The 22,522-nt window shown below is 49.2% G+C and overlaps 1 protein-coding gene and 1 long non-coding RNA gene across 3 annotated transcripts in view; both read right to left on the bottom strand.

Annotated features, from left to right (window-relative positions):
- Positions 1 to 22,522, bottom strand: part of LOC122378342 (DNA topoisomerase 2-alpha-like) — a 140,254-nt gene that overhangs the window by 18,497 nt on the left and 99,235 nt on the right. For both annotated transcript variants that reach the window (XM_043359300.1, XM_043359301.1), the window contains exon 26: positions 15,160 to 15,257. In XM_043359300.1, coding sequence (XP_043215235.1) covers positions 15,160 to 15,257 — 98 coding nt within the window. The remainder of the gene's footprint in view (positions 1 to 15,159; positions 15,258 to 22,522) is intronic.
- On the bottom strand, positions 130 to 2,566 carry LOC122378343. The gene is made up of 2 exons (XR_006256006.1): positions 2,265 to 2,566; positions 130 to 1,260 (listed from the first exon to the last, which is right to left on the bottom strand). It is a non-coding gene; the product is annotated as an uncharacterized LOC122378343 (long non-coding RNA).

Raw genomic sequence — 22,522 nt, 5'->3', positions numbered from 1 at the left:
CCTGGTTTTGCGTCTATTTCGCCCCATAATTAAGAGAGGTTGTGTGAACTGCACAAACCGAAATTGTACCGTAGGTAACACAAGTATATGTACACATTCCAAACTTCTGACTGGAACGAACCAAATGCGTACACAATATACCGGTTTATGTCATACCATAAATCGTAGTTATAAAAAACCATATTGGACAGATTGGTAGAGGACAAATAAGGCACAAGCCTAATCTCTTGTGACTTGAGTAGGTACAATAAAATGCTCCGAACTGTCGGAAAGTTGTACAAGATGTCGCCTCTCCAAACACAATGTGCCGATTGACTCCGCGACAGCCAGGAATCGGGCAACATAACACGTGAAACAGAGCGGTGGCACCTCAGCACAGGCTCCCCAAGCTCGTCAAGGCGGCGAGAAAGGTCCGGCAAGTCGGTAACAGGTTCACCACGGCAGCGACAGGTCAGGCAGGTCGGCAGCAGATTCACCAGGGCGGTGGCAAGTGCGACAGGTCGGCAGCAGGTTTACCAGGGCGGCGACAGGTCCGGCAGGGCGACGGCAGTTTCACCAGGGCGGAAGCGTAGACGCGGCGGCAGGTCCGCCGGGGTGGCAGCAGGTCCAGGGGCCCAGTGCGGTCGCAGGCTCACCAGGGCGGCGACAGGTCCGGCAGGGCGACGGCAGTTTCACCATGGCGGAAGCGTAGACGCGGCGGCAGGTCCGCCGGGGTGGCAGCAGGTCCAGGGGCCCAGGGCGGTCGCAGGCTCACCAGGGCGGCGACAGGTCCGGCAGGGCGACGGCAGTTTCACCAGGGCGGCAGCGTAGACGCGGCGGCAGGTCCCAGGGCGGCTCAGGCTCGCCAGGGCGGCGACAGGTCCGGCAGGTCGGCCTCAGCAGCAGGCAGTCAGCACTAGCAGATTCTCGGGGCAGCCCTGGTTGAGGTGGGATGTCATCAGAAACTGCACGTCTGGGTGCCGGTGTCAGATGTCGTACAGACCACGCAGCGAGGCTTTACTGCGCAGCACGCCCTGCTGGCAGCGCAGGAGTGTCGGCAGCCTAGCGGGTGCTTTCGGGTTGCCTTCCTCAACTTCCTTTCGGAAACTGGCGCTCGCCACTCAGGGACTCGGGAGTCGGGCGACGTCTCCAAAGCTGGGAGACAGATGCTGAAGTCGATATGATGTGATTTTATACCCTCAGCTCGGTGCCAGTCATTGTGTTGTTATGTGCAGGTAGCCACTCCTCGCCGTCCTGCACGCCAGAGGACCAGCCCCGGACCTGCAAAACACATTACCAAGTTTATTAACATAATGCAACATGAAAAAATTGACTAGGCGATGGCAAGCAAAAATAATCAATGCCCAAAGGTGCCTTTTCTTCGATTGCCTTTTCTATGTGCTGATATGAAGCCTCAAAACATGTACCTATTTCATATTTATGTATTGATTGCAGCCTGCAGGCCTGACTCAGAATTCAGGTGAAACAAGCAAATAACACAATTTTTCATTAATACTTTGAATTTGGGTCTGGCATTACTGTTCCATGCACAGGTGCGTCTGCGTATAAAATCATATGAAGCAAATGCATTAGGTAAATAGTCTCAACAAATAGAAATTAGTAGTAGCACAGGTGGTATAAATAGAAACCAATATATAGACATTAGACAAGGATGAGCTTGTTTAGTTAGCAAATGTCAATTACATAACATTTACATAAACAAGAATGGGATTTTCAGCAATAAGCATGTCGGAAATCCTTTTAAATTAAAAATGTGCATCCAAAATTTGAAAGTTTAGATACAGATTATAAAATCTGGCAACAACTAATATTGAAAAGAAGTAACAATGAGCTTCAACTTTGCACAAAAGATGTGCCAAAATTTTGGTGAGAAATCACTTGCGCTGAATTTTGAGACCCGAAAGGGGCCCTGACGCATCTGACAATACTGGGCCCTGACGCATCTGACAGTGTGAATTTTTTTCCAGTCTGGGAGGTAAGCATAGATTGATTTGTTATTTGATACTATTTAATTTGACAAATAAGTTGTTATTTTCACAAAGCATTAATATTTATAGAAGCTAGCCACTTCCGAAACAATTTACAACTATTCCATCTCCATTCTCCTTCTCATTAAAATGCTAAGGCATTTTACAACTTAATATGAGTTTATCATGCTCCCTTTGAAAGCCAAAAATGACAAAAAAAGGTTAAACCGGGTTGAACTGAAACGGGGCTGATCTGCTTATGATACTCATGCTTATACAGTTGAATTAATTGAATACCTGAGCTGAACTGCTGAAGCTGGTCATTCTTCATGATCTCTGAGACGACAAGTGTGTGAATGCCACTTATGTGCATGCTTTTCCGATCTTCAAACGCATAAAAAGTGATATTATTATCAAATAAACAATATTCAAACTCCGTATAACAATACACGCAACGGCTGGAAAACACTGCGCCGGTGCGCCAGAATTGACAGCAACGCCTGAATCTCAGCGACCAATCAGCTTTCGACCATCCCAGTGACGTCACATTGGCAGCATTTGGTAGCAATTTTCCTCCTATGGCCCGGTAAAGGGACGGACCCCCCCTGGTAGATGTCGCCATAATGTACTATGCAGTTGTTGTGAAGTTGAAAAGATTTCATAATGTATATTGCTCAGTATTTTCCTCATAAATTAAAACACCCCTCACCTAGGTACCACTGCAATTATAAGTAGTGTTTTGCAATGCATTAGTGCCTAGTTATGTTGAATTAGAAATGTAGATCGCTTTAAATTTACACGCAGCTCCAAATCCCTGAAATGATTAGGTACTTCCCATCTGAATCAGATCAGGCTTCAGAATGAAGCAGTTCAATACATCATCATAATTCAAAATCAAATGGTGTTTGCAAATGCCAGAATGCCTTTTCTTCATAAAGATTTTTCACACACTAAAGCAATGATTGATGTAATGAAATCTGCATACCCATCACATCTGCCTTCACATTAACATTTCATCAAATGTCCAATATTAACAGATCACCCCTCAATATAAGAAATCTTTAGTAAATGTGAATATGAAGTCCAGTGAATATTTTGAACATAGCCTAACCTGATCTAACCTTACCTAGCTACCTACCAACCTAAAACTTTCAACCTGGCTGTCCCAACTCAAAACCTATTACCTCTGATGCCTTATATATTTGTGAATGAGCTCAACATCCAGGTTCGGTTGCAGATTCCTGATGATGGCAAGAGCTAAAGACTCGAAATGCCGAGAAACGTTCTTACCTGAGGCTGTGTTCCTGTTCCATGCTTCTCCAAAGCAATCTCAGTCTACGCTCTCCACCTACAAATAACAAACGTGCATGCATAGACCAACATCATCCCAACTTTAATTCAAATTGAGATCTTTCCAGGATCAAGGTCTTAGGTCCCTGTACCTTATTGACTAATAGCTTGCAAGTATTGCTATCAGTTCTATTACGCCTCTATCAAATACTGAAATAAAGCAACAAGGCCACAACACAACACTGCTTGTCTATTCAATTTAATTTCTCGAATCGTTTGTATGGAGCAAATGTTTCGGTTTTCCTCGTCTACAAAATATTGCACAAGATAATCAATCTCGACGCACCTGTCGAACTTCGCGGCCTCCGTATTACGTCACACGATTTCAGAGATTTTCGGCAGAAAAACTTCCGACATCCCTAAAACAGCGGCTCACGAAAGCCAGCCAAACGTGAAAATTAAGACAATACAGCCGGTAAAATGATGATAATATTGTAGGGAAATCAATGGAGCATGATATATGTGAATATCAAATCACAAAAATGGTTTTTCACAGTTTGGCGAAGAGTTGAAGTTAGGGGTTGTTAGGGGTAGAATTTCGCCAAAACAGGCAAAGGATGTCATTATATTTGAACATGTCAAAATAGAGTATTGTGGGCTTAATATCAGTTTTGATGCATAGGTAGGCATAATTCATCAATTTTCTTTCACTTTGTATAACATTTAGCTCGTAAAATGAGCCTGGGAATTAACAATTTCATTTCTTCAGAAGCCATTTTTTCCGCAAAATCAGCGGATTTTCGCATGAAAATGACGGAAGTTTACTGGGCTCAAAAACAAGCATTTCGCAAATTTTCCAAGAAAATGACCGCGTATGCAATGTATTATTTCATTTTCTTTCGTATTATCTCATTTTCTCGTCTTGGTCTGGTCGATTAGCGGTGCTGTCGTCATTATAAGTTAGGGGTTGTTAGGGGGAAAATAACGACTTCCTTCGGGATTTTGACTTCCCGATAACGACTTCCTTTTTGGCCACCGGTGACGTCACAGGCTGAACAAAGCACGCCAGGGCGGTGGTGCATGATGTATGAAGAGTCAACAGGGGATTATTGTGTCTTTGATGGCCTTGAATCTCGAACGACTGCTTGTGTTGTGGACGCCGTGGATGCATTGGTGTTGTGTCCGAGGGGTTTGTGCTTATCCTGATTTTCAGTGGTTGTGTTTGAGCTTAGTTTTGCTTTTATTCTTTGCGATCAATTGATAACTATTGTATATTAATCCGAGTCTGGTCCAAGGCTATATGCTGTATCTGCGCTGGGTGAGCATCGATTGAAATTGAAATTGAAATAGCCTAGTTGTTTGTACATGATTCAATTTGTGATTTCCTTACCAAACCTGTGCATGTTGTTTGGTAGGTACAAACTCAGCTCCAAAAGTCAAGACACTGGAATATAATGCAGTTTTTATTTTGTCACAATCACATCACCCATGCAGCATCAGCATGCTGATTTCAACTGCTAATGCCATGCTGTCTCGGTCTTGCATTTGTCTTCTTCCATACGTCTTGCAGTTGCTGCATACATACCTCGACCTATATTTTATATCAATATTGCCAGAACATAAGAATATGAATATTGCTTAACATATTATATGCCTATATTCAAATTGGCGCTCATTGAGACAGAGATATTTTATGACCTAGCAAGAAGTTGCCAAACACATTGATGCTTGCAGAACAGTATGATATATTTAAGTGAAAAAGTCGTGAGGATGTCTTTTTCCCAATTTTTTAGGATGTCATTATCCTTTTCATTAGGGGAGGATTTCCCCACAACATTGCCAATTTGGCCACACTGCGTCATAGGTCAGTGACCTGACCTGACCTGAAAACGCAGTTGAGGTCAAAAGATCCAGTTTGAATAAAAGATTAGGTATACCAAGTTTCAGCTGTCTACCCTAAGCGAGTTTTAAGCTATTGCGAAAAGCCCTATGAGGCGGCACCCGCCCAACCCCTTCTCGGCCGACGAGGGTTAATGTACTAGTTCATGTACATGTATGCGCAGATATAGTATCATCTTAGCTAAAATATATCTCTAATTCATGTTCGACACAATCTAGTGTTGTTACAAAAATTAAGTCATTATATTTTCAATTTATTTGACTATTATGCCTGACGAATATTTATTTTTCAAAAAAAAATAGGTGCTATCTCCAAAATGGAAATTTTTCAGATCTCGGGGACCACACCATCGGATTCCTTGCAAAATTTTGGTCCAGAAAACACTAAAATTGGAGATGGGTATTTTCAAAAGTTATTTACCGTCTTTTGGGGCAATGTGCGCAAGTGTGGCGAGCCCGCCAGCCGACCGCGCTGCACTGACCGCCAGGACGCCCCAGGGCGTCACGTGACCGCATCTACAGCTGTTGCCAGCAACCGCTAGTCGGCCCCGGCCGGGCAGCAACTAAGGTCAGCGCGACGCGAACAATACAAACACATAGGCGCTTTTGACGTTAGATCTTAAGCCGACCACGGGACTTGTGCGGCTTGGACATCAAACGCGACAAGAAATCGGACAGTTTTTCTTGGGCACAGCGTTATGCCTACATGACATTTCAATTAGCACATCTTATGGCAAAAGTCAAGCCACATTTAGGCGCACACCAGGTGACACCAGCTTCGAGCCAGGTCAATGAGCTTACTGTTAACGCCAGACCCCTTGAGACCCTAATTTTTCGCGATTACTTTTAAATGTGTGAAGGAATTTCAACCAAGCTCAGGACATGGCCGTTTCAAGACAGGCCGAAACTTTTACAATTTAGATATTTTATCGCCATTTCAATATTTCAGGCACTTGTCATTGACTCGTAATGTTAACTGTTTTTCCATCCTGGATAGAGGCTTTCTACGTCATATGACATTAGGCTCCGCCCACGACTGCGGCATTGACCCGTGCCCATCAGCGACCTCTGTACAAACGACACCCCTGCCATCTGTGAAGGACTATGAATTTCGCTGACGCTTCACGTGCTATGAGTCAATTGCAGCAGACGGTCAAGTAAATGTTAGGCTCTTGTTGACTCTTGTATATAGGACCAAGAGGACCATCACTCCTCAACCTACTACTCAGTCGTGCTTCGAACAAACGTTAACGATTCCTAACAAATACGATTTTCGATGTAGGGTATCTGTTTGAAATACGAGCGAGCCGTATGATGTGAAGCTCAGGCAATTAACTTATTATTGCGTTGTTCGATGGTTGCATAGCGATGTACAAATCGGCAGCTACTTGGTGACATCCGACATCCCATTATCGCATTATCTGCAACACCATAGGCTTTAAATACAGGTGAATATTGCCTAACCTTATGTCAGTTATATGCCATCTGCCCGTCATATGCAGCTTATATATATAAAAAAATATCAGCGAACATATCAGCATTGTAGAAGCAATGCGCATTGAGCATTTATGACTCCTTAGTCATCATGTCGCTCTCTGGGCACTGTCAGCCAAGACGCTACGCACAACTCCGCCGGCTTTCGGCACCGCTCGACCGTCGCCCGTCCCCGCTCCCCGCCACAGCGAGTGACCGCGCGCCGGCCCGAAACCGCCGCAGGCCAAGACCACAGAGGCGGGGCTTAGCTGTGACGTCATAACGTATCACAGACTGACTGGTGATAGCCTCTACACACCGGATGAAAATCTTGCTCGAAATTTAACATTACGAGTCAATGACAAGTGCCTGAAATATTGAAATGGCGATAAAATATCTAAATTGTAAAAGTTTCGGCCTGTCTTGAAACGGCCATGTCCTGAGCTTGGTTGAAATTCCTTCACGCATTTAAAAGTAATCGCGAAAAATTAGGGTCTCAAGGGGTCTGGCGTTAACAGTAGTCGTATCGAACAGGAGCCACAGCCGCTCGCGGACTGAACTGGCTCACGTTATCCACCGTAGAAGCAAAATGGCGCAAAATGGCGCGATGCCCTTTGGTGGACATGGTCAGAAGAGATCGGCGATTCGAACGATGTATAATACGACATGTTCCAGAGTGTTCTACTTAAAGGGACCCTCCCACCTTCAAAAAAGTTAATGAATTGGCATGAAAGTGATGTCCCTTGGTTCAGAAAGAGCGAAAACGAATATCTACCAAATTTCACCGAAAAATATTCCCTGGTTTTCAAGATATTAGGCTTTTACTTTTGTTTACTTTTTGGGATCTCCCCTGTTACTAGCGACTTTATTTGGAAGCAATAATTTGGCAGCCTTAAAGTGCGGCAGACGTTGCGCGCAAAGCAGCGTGTATACCACCACGTGTTAAAGATGGTTTTAGTCTAAGATTTAAAAATCGTTAGATCTCCGCTGACGTCACAAATTCTAAGGGGGCATTCCAATGCATTAGCCCCTTAGAATCCGAAAACTGCAAGTTTGAAATTCCATATCTTCGAATTAAAGCATTTTTCGATGTTGTGAGTGCCCAAACCGGTATTTGCAGGCCATGGCCACCAATTTGGCTATCTCAACTCAAAACTAATGTTAAGGTGGGAGTGTCCCTTTAACATAAAGCTTCATATGTATGCCGCCATCTCCAGTTAATAATTGTCCTGTTATTGTGTCCACAATATTCGGCAAAAGTGGTCTATTTTAGTTAATACAATGAAAATAGTGGTTTCTAGGGCTTCTACGTAAACTCAGCTTCACAGCCATGCCACTAATTTTTAATATTTTCTCAACGAAAGTCTTACAAATTGATGTTCATCTACCCTACTTTTTAGGGTCCGCCGGTGGTGTCCGCGCGCCTCTCGACAAACTTCGATTTTGCGGTCAGTTTTACCAAAGATAATTATTTTTTAGGAGGTAAAAATGGCACCATCGGATAGTTTGGAATGTTTTGCACACGATAAGACTGCTTTTTACTCAAAAGAAGAGAAAAAATATTTTGAATTTATGCGTGCTAATTCTGAAAAAGGGCCACTGTGCATTGGAAGTGGCATAACTGTTCAACCAAATACTCGTACAAAGTAAAATTTATTTTTGAGCTTCTTAAAAATGCAATCATCAAATTAAGATACCAACACAAAATAGCTTACGCAAAAAGTTGCTGCGGAAGCTGATAAGTAACAATTTATATTTTCCATATAACAAGATTCCTTGGTGTCTACGGCTCAGCTCCGTATCTAGGAAGCACAAGACACGGGCTTTGTATCTGAAGGGAGCTCAGCACTACCCAGAACCGGTGAATGAGCCAATCTGGGGGCTGATCATGTCGTGCTGGAGGTCAATAAACTAATCAGAGCGGTCCCTTTGGTGAGAAACTCGACCCTCTATGTCTGATACATATAATTACAATGCTGAGAATCTGGCACATTTCATAACCGTACGGCGTACACTTTTGTATACGTACCGTACCGAGACTAATCAAACCACAAAGTTGATCAGACAGTACCTCATAGGAACACCAGTCAGATTCACGAACAAGGACTTCATGATATGAAGTGATCGAACAAGGACTTCCATGGTTGAGCGGTCGGAAAAGTCATTGATCAGACAGGGATTGTTCCATCAGGAGACCTAGCGAACGGCCTGACTGAGCGATGCCCCGCAACCGGCGTTCAATGCAAAATTGATTGTACTTACGACACTAATCGTGACTACAGTTGCCTGCCTTGTGCCGCTGCTATCTATTGTCATTTCGCAAACTAGTCATAAAGGGACGGCGCTCAATAACAGACGGACATCATTACAGATCTTCGCAAAAACTGGCACATATGCCAAAAAAGGAAATTCTCAGAAGTTATATAATCAAGAATGAAATGGCATTGTCAACATAACAGCGATATCCACCTATAAAGCTAATTAGTATGATTTCGGGGAACGGAACTTTGGTTCATTGGAGCTTAGGGGCGCGCCGACTACACGGTCATTATGCGAGAGCACTCCGGCTGCTCACGTTATTTCGCAAAGATACTTTAGTTACATAATCGGGATTTGCTGGGGACCAAAGGTATCGAGGATCATATAAAAAGAACGTCAAAACCAGTCAGAACGGCAAACAAAAGCAAGCATTCTTGGCAAGGAGAAAAACCATTTTAGAGCCTACGCGGCTAGGTAATTGGGTGACCGTCACAGTGCGATACTCGAGTGGCCATTCCGCACAATGTCGCTAAGAACTACACAGAAAATCATTAGTTTAGCTATCAAAGGACCGCCCTGATCGCTTGATTTTGGCCGTGCAGGGAACAAAGCCAGCATAGCACCAGAGAGGTTATGGTTGACGAAATTCATAAAATTAAGGAATGTAACAAAATTAAGTGGCGCCTTGAGACTGAAATGCAGACGGAAACACCGCTCACGACCCTAAACGGCTGATGGTAATTTCGAGGAGGGACTATTTCCAGCGCACAAAATTAGTCCGCCTAAGGATCACTTAAAGTTACAAGAAATAGATCCGACATCCAGGCCAACTTAACTGACGACTTCCGGGCCCGACTCGGGCGGCAGCTGACAAGCTAATTACGAAACTCGGCTGCCGCCCGCTGAATTTTCATCAATTTTCTCAAATATATCTTTCCCAGTCTCCACGCAGCGTCAACAATCCATCCCTCACTATTCGAATTCCTCCGACAAATTCATGGCCATTTCCATTCACCGTAAAGCATCCTTTCCGGCTCGTAAAGCCGGGCCGACATCTCCTGATGACGAGCGCCGTTCCCAATATCGGCGGGTCTGCCCCCCCCCCAGCCCTCTGAGGGGTACCACCCACGCCGGGCCGGGTCGGCCCAATTCGGCCCGGGCCGCTCATCAGCCGAGCGGGCCACGCTGGTCATCCCATCCGGTCGGCGTGGTCAGCACACTCGGTTCCGCTGCCTTCAGTCCAGAGCTAGTTCCAAATTCAGCCGGTCCATGACTAATCATGGCAATCTGCGGCCCCCGCTGACTTTGAGGTCACGATGGTATGGGGCGGGGTTCAACGCGCCGGCGACCTCAGTCGTCCCTCGCGCAGCGGGACAGCCCACGCCGGAGCCTAGATAGATAGATAGATAGATAATGTATTAAGACCTTCCATGACATGGATTATATAGCGTCTACGTCAGTACAAAAGTGATGGTTAAAACACATCAATATAATACACTTCGTGTGATAAAAGGCGATAAATGAGACAGTAAAAAACGGCCGTTGCTATAAAATCGCACCCAATCTAGGTGAGCTCCAGCTACATCGTAGCATTCAGAGCCTTCACCGCACGGTAGAGGAAACTGCGCTTGGCAAACTCAGTCCGTACTCGGGGTAGTTCAGCCTGCCCGCTCTCACTGGCGCGTGTGCGGCGAGAGGACACATCGGACCGCGCCAACACTCGGCGGCGCAGCATCTCAGGAGCGTCGGGGCAGGTGATGAGACGGCGCATGGTGGCAATATCACGTTCAGCTATCATCTCCTCGATACTCAGCCACCCTAGATCGCGCAGCGATGGCGTGACGTGTTCACGTCTGCCGAGGCCGGTCACAATGCGGACACCGAAGTTGATGGCCTTTCGCAAGCGCTGCCTTTGGGTTGCATTACACCCTCCCCACACTGTTAAACAATAACGAATGTGGGGGAAAACGAGACACTCTATCAGAAGTTGCCTGACACATTTTGGTAGTTTGTGCCTATTACGCGCAAGACTCACTAGCACGCAGTAGCACCGTTGGACGACTGAGCTAATGTGACAGCTCCAAGACAAGTGTTGGTCAATGACGACACCCAGGACTTTGACACTATCTTTGGGAAGAATTTCATCGCCGCCGAAGTGAACGGCAAAGTCCGAACGGACTGTCTGACGGGAAGATCTTAAAATGGTCATCTCTGTCTTAGTCGGGTTGATTTTAAGCCGATTTTGTGTGAACCATTTGAGTGAAATAGCGAGAGAGCTTTCAATGCGCGTTTTAAGTGCTTCAAGGTTAGATGGGATGTCAGCGTCAAGGAATTGGGTGTCGTCAGCATACATCACGATCCTACCATGGGGTATGTGTTGTGGCAGGTCGTTCGTGAAGAGGATGAACAGCACGGGGCCCAAAATGGATCCCTGGACCACTCCATGCGTAACATCCAGCGAGCACGACCCGCCCCGCACAGTCTGCGTACGCCCCCGCAGCCAGGCTGCGAACCACTCGCGCCGCACACCGTACCACTCCATCTTGTCTAAGAGGCGGCCATGCTCGACACTATCGAATGCCTTAGACGTGTCAGCTGTCACAAGTGACGTCATCATGCCTCGATCGATGTTGTCAGTCGCGAAAGTGACAGCGTCGAGCAGCGCCGCCTCAGTAGACTGTCCTTGCCGGAAACCGTACTGTTGAGGACAGAGTACATGATGAGATGTCAAGTATGCCACCAGCTGCGTACAGACTACCCGCTCACATAACTTGGCCACGACAGAGATCACAGATATCGGCCGATAGTTGTTTGGGTCCGACGTGTCACCTTTCTTATGCAGTGCTGTGACAGTGGCTGACTTCCACTGATCAGGTAAGTCGCAGCGAGTGATACAATGGTTCACAATCTTTAATAGGTGCGGACCAACTACTGGGAAGGTACAGCGCAGCATGTGTACGGTTATCCCATCTGAGCCGCAGGCCCTCGATGAGCTCATGCGCTGGAGCGCCGCACTGAGCTCCGGCAGTGTGGCAGGACCCGGCGAGAACGCTCCGGCGCACACGCGCGGCGGTCGTGGCGGCAAGGGGGCACCAGAATCGGACTCCGCCAGCGCGCCAGCCACATCGGAGCCGACCGAAGTAAAGAACCGATTCAGACGGTCTGGCCAGTCGGGGTCCGCCGGTGCATCGCCGACAGCCCTGTGCTGCGTCTTCTGGGACGAGATCAGGAACTGTCTGACGCTCTTCCAGGTCCTTGGGCGGGAGTGTCTGAATGAGGAGGCGTAGAAGGCGGCGCTGGCTCGGTTGATGGCCATCTTCACTGCGTTGCGGCTCTCCCGAAACTCCCTCTCGGTGACGTCACAGGGTGTGTGGTCCCTGTCGGCGCGAGCCTGGTCTCGAGCAGCCATAGCTTCGCGCACAGTGTCGTCATCGAGCCATGGACCCAGCCTGTTCCTCACTCGGATGGTCCGCATCGGCATGTGACGGTCGATGATGGGGTTCCACGTGGCGAGGAAGCTGTTCCACATGTTGGTGGTGGAGTCAGCCCCGTACAGCTGGGACCAGTCGGCTTGTAGAAGGTCGAGACAGAGAGCGTCGGTGTTCACACGCCGTGTGGACCGCACGGTGATGGTTTCGGGCACGTGTTGTGTCTTGACATCGGCGACGAGCGCCGTGATCAGGTCATGGTCGTTGATGTTGCAGGGTGTCACACGGACACCAGTCGTCATGTCTGGTCGGTTGGTGACGAGGTGATCGATCAGCGATGGAGTCGGCCCAGGGCGGGTCGGCTCGGAGATCAGCTGTTTCAGTGACAGGTCGCTCAGATGCTGGGTGTAGGATGCCACTCCAGGCTTGGCAGATTGCGAGACGTCTATATTGACGTCACCGAGAAGGTATGTTGGGCGAGCGCGTGCGAGGCAGAGTAAGGCAGACTTTTCCTTCGTCAAAGACAGCCACGGCCACCGAAATTCGGCCCAGGAAACTGCGGCCAATGAGGCGCTCAGAGCGGGGCTAAACATGAGACCGATACAGACGACATGCAAAAGTATCCAACGTAAATGACCCAGTGGTGAAATATCGCCGGAGAAGCTGCCCAACCAGATACGAGAAATGGAGCGAAAATGCAATGTGACGCAACATTGAGTTACATATTGGTCCAGTGACAATAGGCCGACTGAAAAATACCACTATATATGAAAGCATAACTACAACCCACTCTACTGCCCGAACGTTGGAACCCTGCCGCACGGACCACGCCAGGCGGCGGCCGCGGTAACAAATTGGCCGCATTCGGGCGCGCCTGGGTTATCACTGGGCGGTACCTAGCGCTGATGGCGGTCACGTGTTGCCGACACTGATAAATGCTGGCCGCGTCACCGGCGCGCTTATGGCACGCGCACTAACTGATGGACTGTCGGCGGAGCGGCGACGCTCCTGATGCCGGCGGGCAGATTGTTTCTGCGCACCGCACCGCCGCTGGTGGACAAAACGGCGCTACTCGCGGCAGGCAACTAGAGCGCCGAATGTTACCGCACGGCAGCTGTAGGCCGGAAGGTTAGTGCACGCAGCAGCTAGAGGGTCTGGTGTTACTACACCAGCTCCCAGCAGCTAGAGGGTCTAGTGTTACTGCACCAGCTCCACCGTTTTTGCGCAGTTCGCACGGCAGCTGGACAGCCAATCAGGGCGGGACCGGGACTCCACAGGTCCGGTAAGATAACACCATTCTAGCACCTGACCAGGAGAGTCGCTTTGACCACACATATCAAACAGCCTGCGTTTATTGAAAATAGCATGCCTTGAAAGAGCATCGACTGATTTTAACCCAAGTATGACCAATTTATGAGTGGTAGACTCCGTAACCAGCACTTTCAAACGCCGATGAAATTGATTTCAAGAAGCAACAGTCCGGTAAGTGCCCGGACGTCAAACACATAACCAAGGTTATATATTTTCATTTAATTATAATCCTGACATGACATGGTATGCAAAAACAAAATGATGTTTAATGTTTATTATAGACGTGCCCTCTCCTATAACTGTGCCTGATAACGAGGCTTCTCCATGTCAGCCATATATTCAGAACACGGAACAAGGGCCAATTAGCGGCGGAAAACCGAGCCGGAGCCGCGGGCGACGCAACCCAACCCCATCGACCCTGTCTGCTTCCGTCTGTCTCAGTGTTTTCACGGAGCCGGACTGTACACAAACCCGCTCAAAAGGCAGCGCACAAGATAACAATTTTGAATTGTCCACCACTCTGCGACCTGCATCATTAGAGCGGACATAATGCATGAGTCGGCCGCGTCCGAGCCGTCAGAGCACAGTAGGGCAATATCTTAGGGCGGCCGTGAGCATAACGACCTTCCAACAGCCACCGCTAGCCATCACGAGACCCCGGGGGGACGGCGCGCGGGGGGAGGCAAGGAACGGCTACAGTATCCGCCGGGGTACGGACCCGGGAGGTCAGAGGACCCTCCCACTCACAAGTCATCACGTGGCCACAGTATCACCGAGGGAGGGGAAAGGGAGAGGATTACTAGCCCTCGAGGTGAGGTCATTCACATCAGAAAACTTTAGCTGGCATCAGTACATGGAATCAAATAATACGATCAGTCAGACCGTGAGGTAGTTCCTAGTTAATAATTTAGTAAGATAAAGATGAAGAGACAGGCTTCATTTCAGACATAAGGTATAAATCCGGAGTAGGTATTTATAGCGGAAATAAGAAATCTTATTTCAATATAAGCGAGCTGCGACAGCCATTACATTGTTGTAAGTGCTGTGTACCCTTTGAGGTCTCTCAGGGATGGCAGACTGAACGTTAGACCTGAACGCTGGTTCCCCGGGGCCTACCGACCACCAGCAGTGCACGCTACTAAACTCCGGCCATCGAGCAGACATCCACCAAACCAGGGGACAAACGGTCGGCCGGACGGGCGCAGCCGTCTCCTCACAGCACTAATGGCGCCATCGGGTCACCTTCCGGTTCACAAGCCCCTGGCAGTACTGCCAACGGGCCCGGGCCATCGAATTACCATCAACCGAACGGCTGCATAATGGAAACCATGCGCCGAGGGACGAACGTAAGCGAATTACGGAGCGGAGCGGTATTCACTAGGCTGAACTTGTCCGTTTGTCGGGCTCATTGAAAAGGCTGGAGACGGAGGCAAGCTTGCTGGTTAGGTCAATGGCGCACTGGGGCACACAGAGGTCATCTGGATGAGGTCACTGGGTGGGTGAGGTGCAGGTTGGAGCAAGGAATCACTTACCGTCGTTCTTCTTGGCGGCAGGCTTCTTCTTCTTTTGCGCTCCCTCGAATTCCGAGTCAGTGTCACTGATAACCAAAGTCGCCTTCGCCTTGTTTTCCCTGTCAGAAACAAAAGAGATGTCAGAGCTTAATCTCACTGAAAATGATGAACACTAAAACAGGGTAATCAAATGCAGACACAAGACGAATAAATGAAAAGGTGGAGCGCATTAGTTTGTGCACGCAGAACCCGTTGTGCTGCGTTGCAATAAACCAACGTCTTGGTACGAAATCCGGCCTTGTCTAGTATTTGCTGGTAAGTGCTATTTGCTATTTTCAGTAAGGTGACCTACTCCCCCAGAAATACCAACAGCGCCGTGACAAATTGCTACCACTTTCCGTGTGACACCACTGCATCCCGTTAATCGTCGGTCGATTGGAAGGCCATGTCGTGAATCTCAGAGGCCTCCGTCGGCCAGCTCGGTACCCCAGCCCGACCCGAGTCGGCCCGGACCAGTCAACGCCGCCATTCACAAAGACGTCCCCCCCCCCCACTCGTCGCCGGCGATACGGCAGCAGCCGCGCCGCCCCCGGGAATACGGGTGCGCCGCTGCCAGTGACAGCCCGCACCTCGCGCTGCGTCACAGACGACGGAGCGACCGGCCGGCAATGGGGGCGGCCCGGCCGCGCCGCAGGAGACGCGACACATATTGCAGCCGCCCGTCGAGAGCAGCGAGAAAAAACAGCCGGGAATGCTCCGTTCCTGGTGAATGTTGGTGCCGGACGGCGGGGGCGAAGTGAAAGTTCTGCCAATAGATGTTCGCCGCTTTTTACACCCACGAGAAATGTAGGATATGATTGCCTGGCGGGAATGTGGCCATCCTGAAGCATACAGCAGAAACACCAAGGCACCGCTGTCATCTTTGCATTTGCCAGCGAATAACCGAGTGCAGCTTTACTTACAACCCCCTATTTTTTTCACGCATCCCATCGAGCCAGTTCCGCATTGACATTCGCCATAAAAACGATCAAATATTAGTTGCAGGAAGGGCGAAACATGAAAAAGAGCGCCTTATATAACTAGATGCCGGCAGCGCTCTTGCGTTGCCTTGGGCCAGAATTGGAGGAACGGTACTGAGGGCACACACCGGGCCAAACCACCGAAACCCAGACTGAGCTTGGACTGAACTGACTGAAACCAAACGAAACATCCCAAAAATGCTTCGAAGCACGTGAGATTGGTGCGGATATCTTCCTACAGTATGGTATGAATTAACTGCACGTGCATAGTTCATGTCCCAGGCACCCCAGTGCAGTCATTTTCATAACATCATGTAGCGTGTGTCTAGTTCTATCAGTGTACCGACTTTTGTGTCGCTAGATCGACGTTTCCCGGGATCAGAGGATCCCTAGTCAAAACCGTTATCCGCCCCCCGCACGCGCAGCTTGCACCCCTGGGATATTATCTCGCCGGAATGTTACGACTCAATGTATTCTTCTTATGACCTGCAAGTTTTGAACCAGTTAGAGCGGCCGTTTACCCTGCAGGCGTGGCAACGCACGAAGGGGTGCAATCGGCTTGCACGTACCTAGCTCGTGCACCACAGAGTTTAGCTCAACCAAATGTGCACTATTTTGGAGGCCTTGCCTGAGACTACCATTGAACCGATTTTGAGGTTGATAGCTCAAAATTTCTTTGAGCCAGAGGACCTCACGTCAAAACGGTTTTCCGCCCCCAGCACGTGCAGCCTGCACCCCTCGCAGACGGTGACCCCCCTGGAAACTGGTTCAAGGTGTTACCGATGTGTCCCGCCAGTGTGGCTTTGTCCGTGACCTCGGGTTGACCTGTAGCCTTGACAAAAAATTTCGTGTCACCGAAACTTTGAAGCGGAATAGCATGTGCCACGAAGCACTGAGCGAACCGAGGCCAGTACCAAAAGTTTACCTCGCCGGAGACGAGTCGAACGGTCCCACTTTCGTCCCGATCGGTCCACCCATTTTGACTCCAGGTCCAAAAAGGCTTGGACAAACTCACTCACATACTCACATACTCACTCACATACTGACAAACAGGCTTGGCCGAACTTTTCTTCAGCGACCCACCAATGGGAATTTCCGGATGCAAAAGCATGCTATCGCATGCTTTTGATCCTCCAATTCTGGACTATCTCTGGGTTTTATAGCAACGTGTTTTTACAACACTGGGGTAGAACATTTTTTTTTGGCATTAGCCGGATTAACATTTTTTCTGTATAAGAAATAACGAACGACAAACATCACTAAACCTGCTTAGTAATTATACCAAATGTCACTACCTGAGTCGGCAAGTCAGCCTACCGCTGCAACACATGACAATTCATTGATGTTAGTAATAAGTCTTACAACGTATAAGCATGCGATTAGCACGGTATGTGATGAACACGATTTACCCGCTAGTCTTGCCCGACTGGATATTGGCCTTCTGACTCATCTTCGGTACCAGCTTCCTGCGATCGAATGTTGCATAACAAAGAAGTACCGCCTAAACTTGTAGCTAATAAGACACAACGCAACAGCTGTGCCTCATCCGCCCGTCAGTCCCCGCCACAGGCTCACGTCCGCCACTTAGCATCTCAATTTCCAATGGCTGATGCAGTTAGCCCGAAATCAGGCTTTCCGGCTGATCCGGAGCGGCCCAAGTTAACAAAGCACAAAGTTACCCGTCGGTAGCACGACCAGCAATCAGGCGCAGACAACGATTACATAAAATCAATGGGCGACATTTTAAGCCTATCAAACAAATCACCAACTCATCAGACAAAGGCAATCAACTTTGTGCTAGGCCCGGGGGCTGTTCTCTGGATCAGAAGCCACGGTGGCCGGGTCGACGGGCGCTCAGGGGCGACCGTGAACAGAAGACGGCGGGTCGGCAAATATGAGTGAGAAGCTGCACGGCGCACACACTTGACCTTTGATTTACCGGAACGATTAAGAAGGCCGCTAAGTTCGAGCGAAGTCAGGTTTAGCCTTATTGTAGGTTCGGCTGAAGCAAACGCAATTTCAACGAACGCAACTACAATCGGAGTTGAAAAACACTACCCTGACCAGGAAACATATACCAACTATAAGTTGTTGGTATATTCTTATCGCTGTCTTCCCATTATTCTGCGACATCCGTTAGGAAGATACCAGACGGACAGTGGACGAACATAATGAGTCCACTTGGGAGCTCGTTTGGCTGGAAACCACGCGAGGCTCGTGCACAATCCCCGACTGTTGCCGACTCCAGGACTGAAGCAGCCCCATCGAGTTCCCCTCGACAGCAGAAACATTAGAAAAAATGGTCCAACAGAAAAACCTGCGTTTTCTCGACTTTCAGCGGCTCCTTGGAAAGATAGGAGACTATCCCACGATACTATTGCTGTTATTCACAAGACACGAAACATAGCGTAATGAACATTGCTTAGATTGGATGCTTAAGCGACTTTAAAAACCAAACTGAACAGCCTCGAGACGTGCCAGAACACACTATCGGATATCCAAACAAAAGATTGTACCGCGACGAGGAATGGGTTACTTTACAAAGTACGTGACAACTTGCTGCGAAACTGATCAAGTTTGCCTGTGGACTAGTATCAGACAGATACCCGGCAGTCAACGGAGCAGAACTGGGACAAAGTGCCCTACTCGATCAAACATAACCAATAGCCTTCAATCGTCTGGATCATCCGACATTGGATATTCTTCACATTTGTCGTACCATTTCACTCTTACAAAGCGAATCCACAGCACATCTATAAACGCCTCTTTATTGACGGACCGCATTGGACGTTTGACAAGCGACAACACTAGCCAAATTGACGTTCGCAAACATTCCCTGTCGTGATTTCACGCCCCAAATATCTCAGCGGGCCGCGCTCCCGGCCTGTGGAGACTTTCCGGCAGTGGAGTGAAATGATCGCATTATCAGAGAAACGACGGCCGACTTGCGAGCGTTGCCGATAAGGCGCGATTTGGAGCAGCGCCCGTCAGCACCAGTGGCCACCAGCGGCGGTCAGCAGTCAGCACCACTGGTGCGAGAACGGCCCGCTGGCACCACTGCCCAACAGCCGCCCGTAAACAAGACAGCTCGGCGGGTTCCACTCTGGTGGAAAGGCAGTTTACGCCTTCTTGCCTCTATTGGAACAATGTTAGCGTTTCTTGTATTTAGTGCTTATCGGGCGAATAAACACAAAGTCCGAAATACGAGTCCTTTGGAAATCCGACGGCATTATCGCTCACACCCGATAAAAATGTGAATTATTCGATTGTTACAATCTACTTCAGAGCCTCAAAGTCAAACTCAAGCAAGTTTATTGGATTTCAGGTAGTTGACTTTCTAAAGTTGACGATGCAAAAATTTAGCGCGTTAGTAGCATCCTTCCAAATAACATTTGATTAAATTACTACCCGGAACTCGAAATTACGGACGATGCCTTTTAAAGAAGTATACGCAAAAGATCACTCAACTCTCAGCACTCAACAAACAAGAACTCAAACAAATTATTAACCATACGACTGTGTGCATAAGTCTAAACGAGCGAAGTACACACCAAGTCTAGGCAAAAGAAACCACACGCGACTTTATGAGCTCACAAGCGTAAGGCGAGAGCTATAATGCAAAAAAAAGTTTCTGGGAGCCACGGACAAATTTTCACGCCAGCTCTCGGATATTATCGACTTAACATTTTTAACAGTGTTGACCCTGGCGAACTGTGCTTTAAATAATCTCCGTCACACGGTAAAAACCACTGTAATGTCAGCAGAGAAGGAACCCAATAGGATATAGGGAAACACCTGGCATGAAATACGGACCGGTCTGCAGCATACTCCGCACCACAAACATAATAAGTAACCACTTCATCATTCACTGCCGCCAACCGCGTCCGTCCGTCCATCCGCCCATCGGTTTGCTCTTTGGTCCATCGGTCCGCAGACTTCTGCTCCCGGTGTCCGTCCGTCCGTCTCCTTCCGCCGCGCCGGCCGAGACGGGGCCCGGCGGCACGGAACGGCCCGGTCCCGGCCGAGACGGCCCGATAGCGGGCGCACATTAGGCCGTTCCAGCGGCCGTTCGGTGCGCACATTACGACTGGCCGGCCGGACCGATAGCGATTGACGGCGGCCGCCGAGCGGTAATGGCCGACCGAGGCTCCTTCTGACGGCTGGAAGGAGGACGGTGGCGGAATCTTGGGTGACTGGCCCACAGTCCCTCCGGTCCCAGGTCCCTTCGGAAGCTAACAGGAGGCCCCAGGGTCCCTCCCCGGCTCGTCTGGCATAGGACAAGGCCCCTCCGGCTACCGGCGCAGGACAATTCTTCCAACACAGTTCTCTAGGTCCTTTCAGCAGCGAGTAGGGAATTATGGCCAGCTCCCAGTTCAGGCGACAAGCACTGGCCCCATATTCTTCCGGCAACGGGCAAGGGGACGGGACGCTCGTCCCAGATCTACCAGACAGGAATGAGCAGTGCACAAGTGGTCGCAATTGAGTGGCATCCGTGGAAAGTAAAACTAATCCTAAGGTGGGGGATTCGCTATACGTAATTCATCGATAAATTTCATGTTCGATAGCATCATTTTGTCGTAATTGGATTGTTGGAAATAATGAATTCAATTGAAAATGTCTCTGGCAATAGAAATAACAAAATTTATCCCCAACATAATGACGCCCCAAATCCAGTTTCTCGGGGGAACAATTAAAAAGGGAAATTAAATGGGTCGTCCATCTACCCGCTGGCACCGCCCACCGCGGGGCGGAGCCCACCACCCTCTCGCAGACACCAGCTCCACATCCCTGATGAGCTATCGGCGTCGGTGGCACTCATTTCGCCCGATCACCCCCGAGACACGTCGCCACTTCATTCTCTCCCGCTCAGAAAATAGGACGATCGCCAAGTTTCGAGTGCGTGCCGTCGACACTCCCGATTGGAAGAAAGCCTCTGTCGAGTTACCGTTCTGCGAATCTGTCCGAGTTTGGGTTCGGTCAGCCAGGTTCGAGGCGCCGCCGGGATCGGAGGGCCTCTTTGTACCGTCATCGGGCCCTTTTATCGGGTCGGTTCGCGCTGTTCACGGCACAGAGCCGCCGCCGCTCACAGGCACAGAGCAATTACCACCCGTCTAGGACAGGGGCCGAGTCGGTCTAACTTGGGCTGAAGCCCGGCCGTGCGGGGACGGGGGGCGCGCGGCTGGGGGCTGGGACCGACTTTAGGTCGCCCAATAATACCGCCCCAGTTCGGACGGCCGCCTAAGATACGAGCCCCTGAGCCGGTTTGATGACTGGCAATGACGCCATGGCACCGGCCGCATGGCGATGATTATTCAAACCAGCCGGCTATAAATGCATATTGCCATTTAGCTGGGACCCAACGGCTCGTCATAGAATTGCCATGGGAGACTAACTGCTGTCATTCTTGGCAATAACCACAGCGGCGAATTCGACACGAATCGTTCATGTCCTTACAATATTTACGGATGGCTACATTTGAAAATTCATGATTCTGATGATTTCAAAGCAATGTATGCGTTGTGTGCTGGGCAACCACAAGACGTAATGACGCTATACAGCTTGCTCTTGACAGCGCTATTTTCACAACAAATAATTTTAAAAATTGTAAAGCAAGGACCAATGAGAGTCAACAGAGTCCCGACTACAGTTCAATCAACTTCAACGCCCAAAGCTAATCGCATGTTCGATCTTTCAGCGATCTCAGCCGACAGGCTCAGAAAACTCGTGAGCGTTGCTCAGTAAAGCGTCGTCTTTCCTACCCACCCACAGCACACGGCTCACGGGTCTTCTGTGACGTCTCGTCTCCGGCAATCTCGGCGAGTGCTCCCGGCGTCAAGCCGCTTACATTCGCTCGGGCGATCACTGTTCGCGGCCGGAGGCAGTGCAACAGTCGACTCGGCGGCAGCGGGGTTAACTGATAGCTCTATACTGAGCTACCAGGGGTGCGGAGCCGGAGCCGGAGCTGGAGCCGGACCATTTTACTCGGAGCCGGAGCCGGAGCCACCATGACTTTTCACCCGGAGCCGGAGCCGATTTTTTTTCTCCGGAGCCGGAGCCACGATGACATTTCACCCAGAGCCGGAACCGATTTTTTTTTTCTCCGGAGCCGGAGCCGTCTGAAATTTCCACGGCTCTGCATCCCTGGAGCTAACCATATCCGGTTTAACAAGAAAGGACGCGTGTGAGCTGGACCTAGTGTAACTGGATACACAACGCCAGATATAACACACAACAGTCCTGGTGATCGAGGCAAGGCCACAAGAGTCTGTGAGAACTGAGGGTCAGTGATGTCTACGGGAGGAGCATAAGTGGCGTTGGCACCATTCTAAAAGCGACGAGTCGCCGCCGCCGCGGAGCCTCACTCC

The sequence above is a fragment of the Amphibalanus amphitrite genome, unplaced genomic scaffold (genome assembly GCF_019059575.1).
Source record: "Amphibalanus amphitrite isolate SeventyFive unplaced genomic scaffold, NRLGWU_Aamphi_draft 000058F_arrow, whole genome shotgun sequence".
Lineage (NCBI taxonomy): Eukaryota > Metazoa > Arthropoda > Thecostraca > Balanomorpha > Balanidae > Amphibalanus > Amphibalanus amphitrite.
Note: the sequence above shows the minus strand (reverse complement) of the source record. Positions and strands in the feature narration are given on the sequence as shown.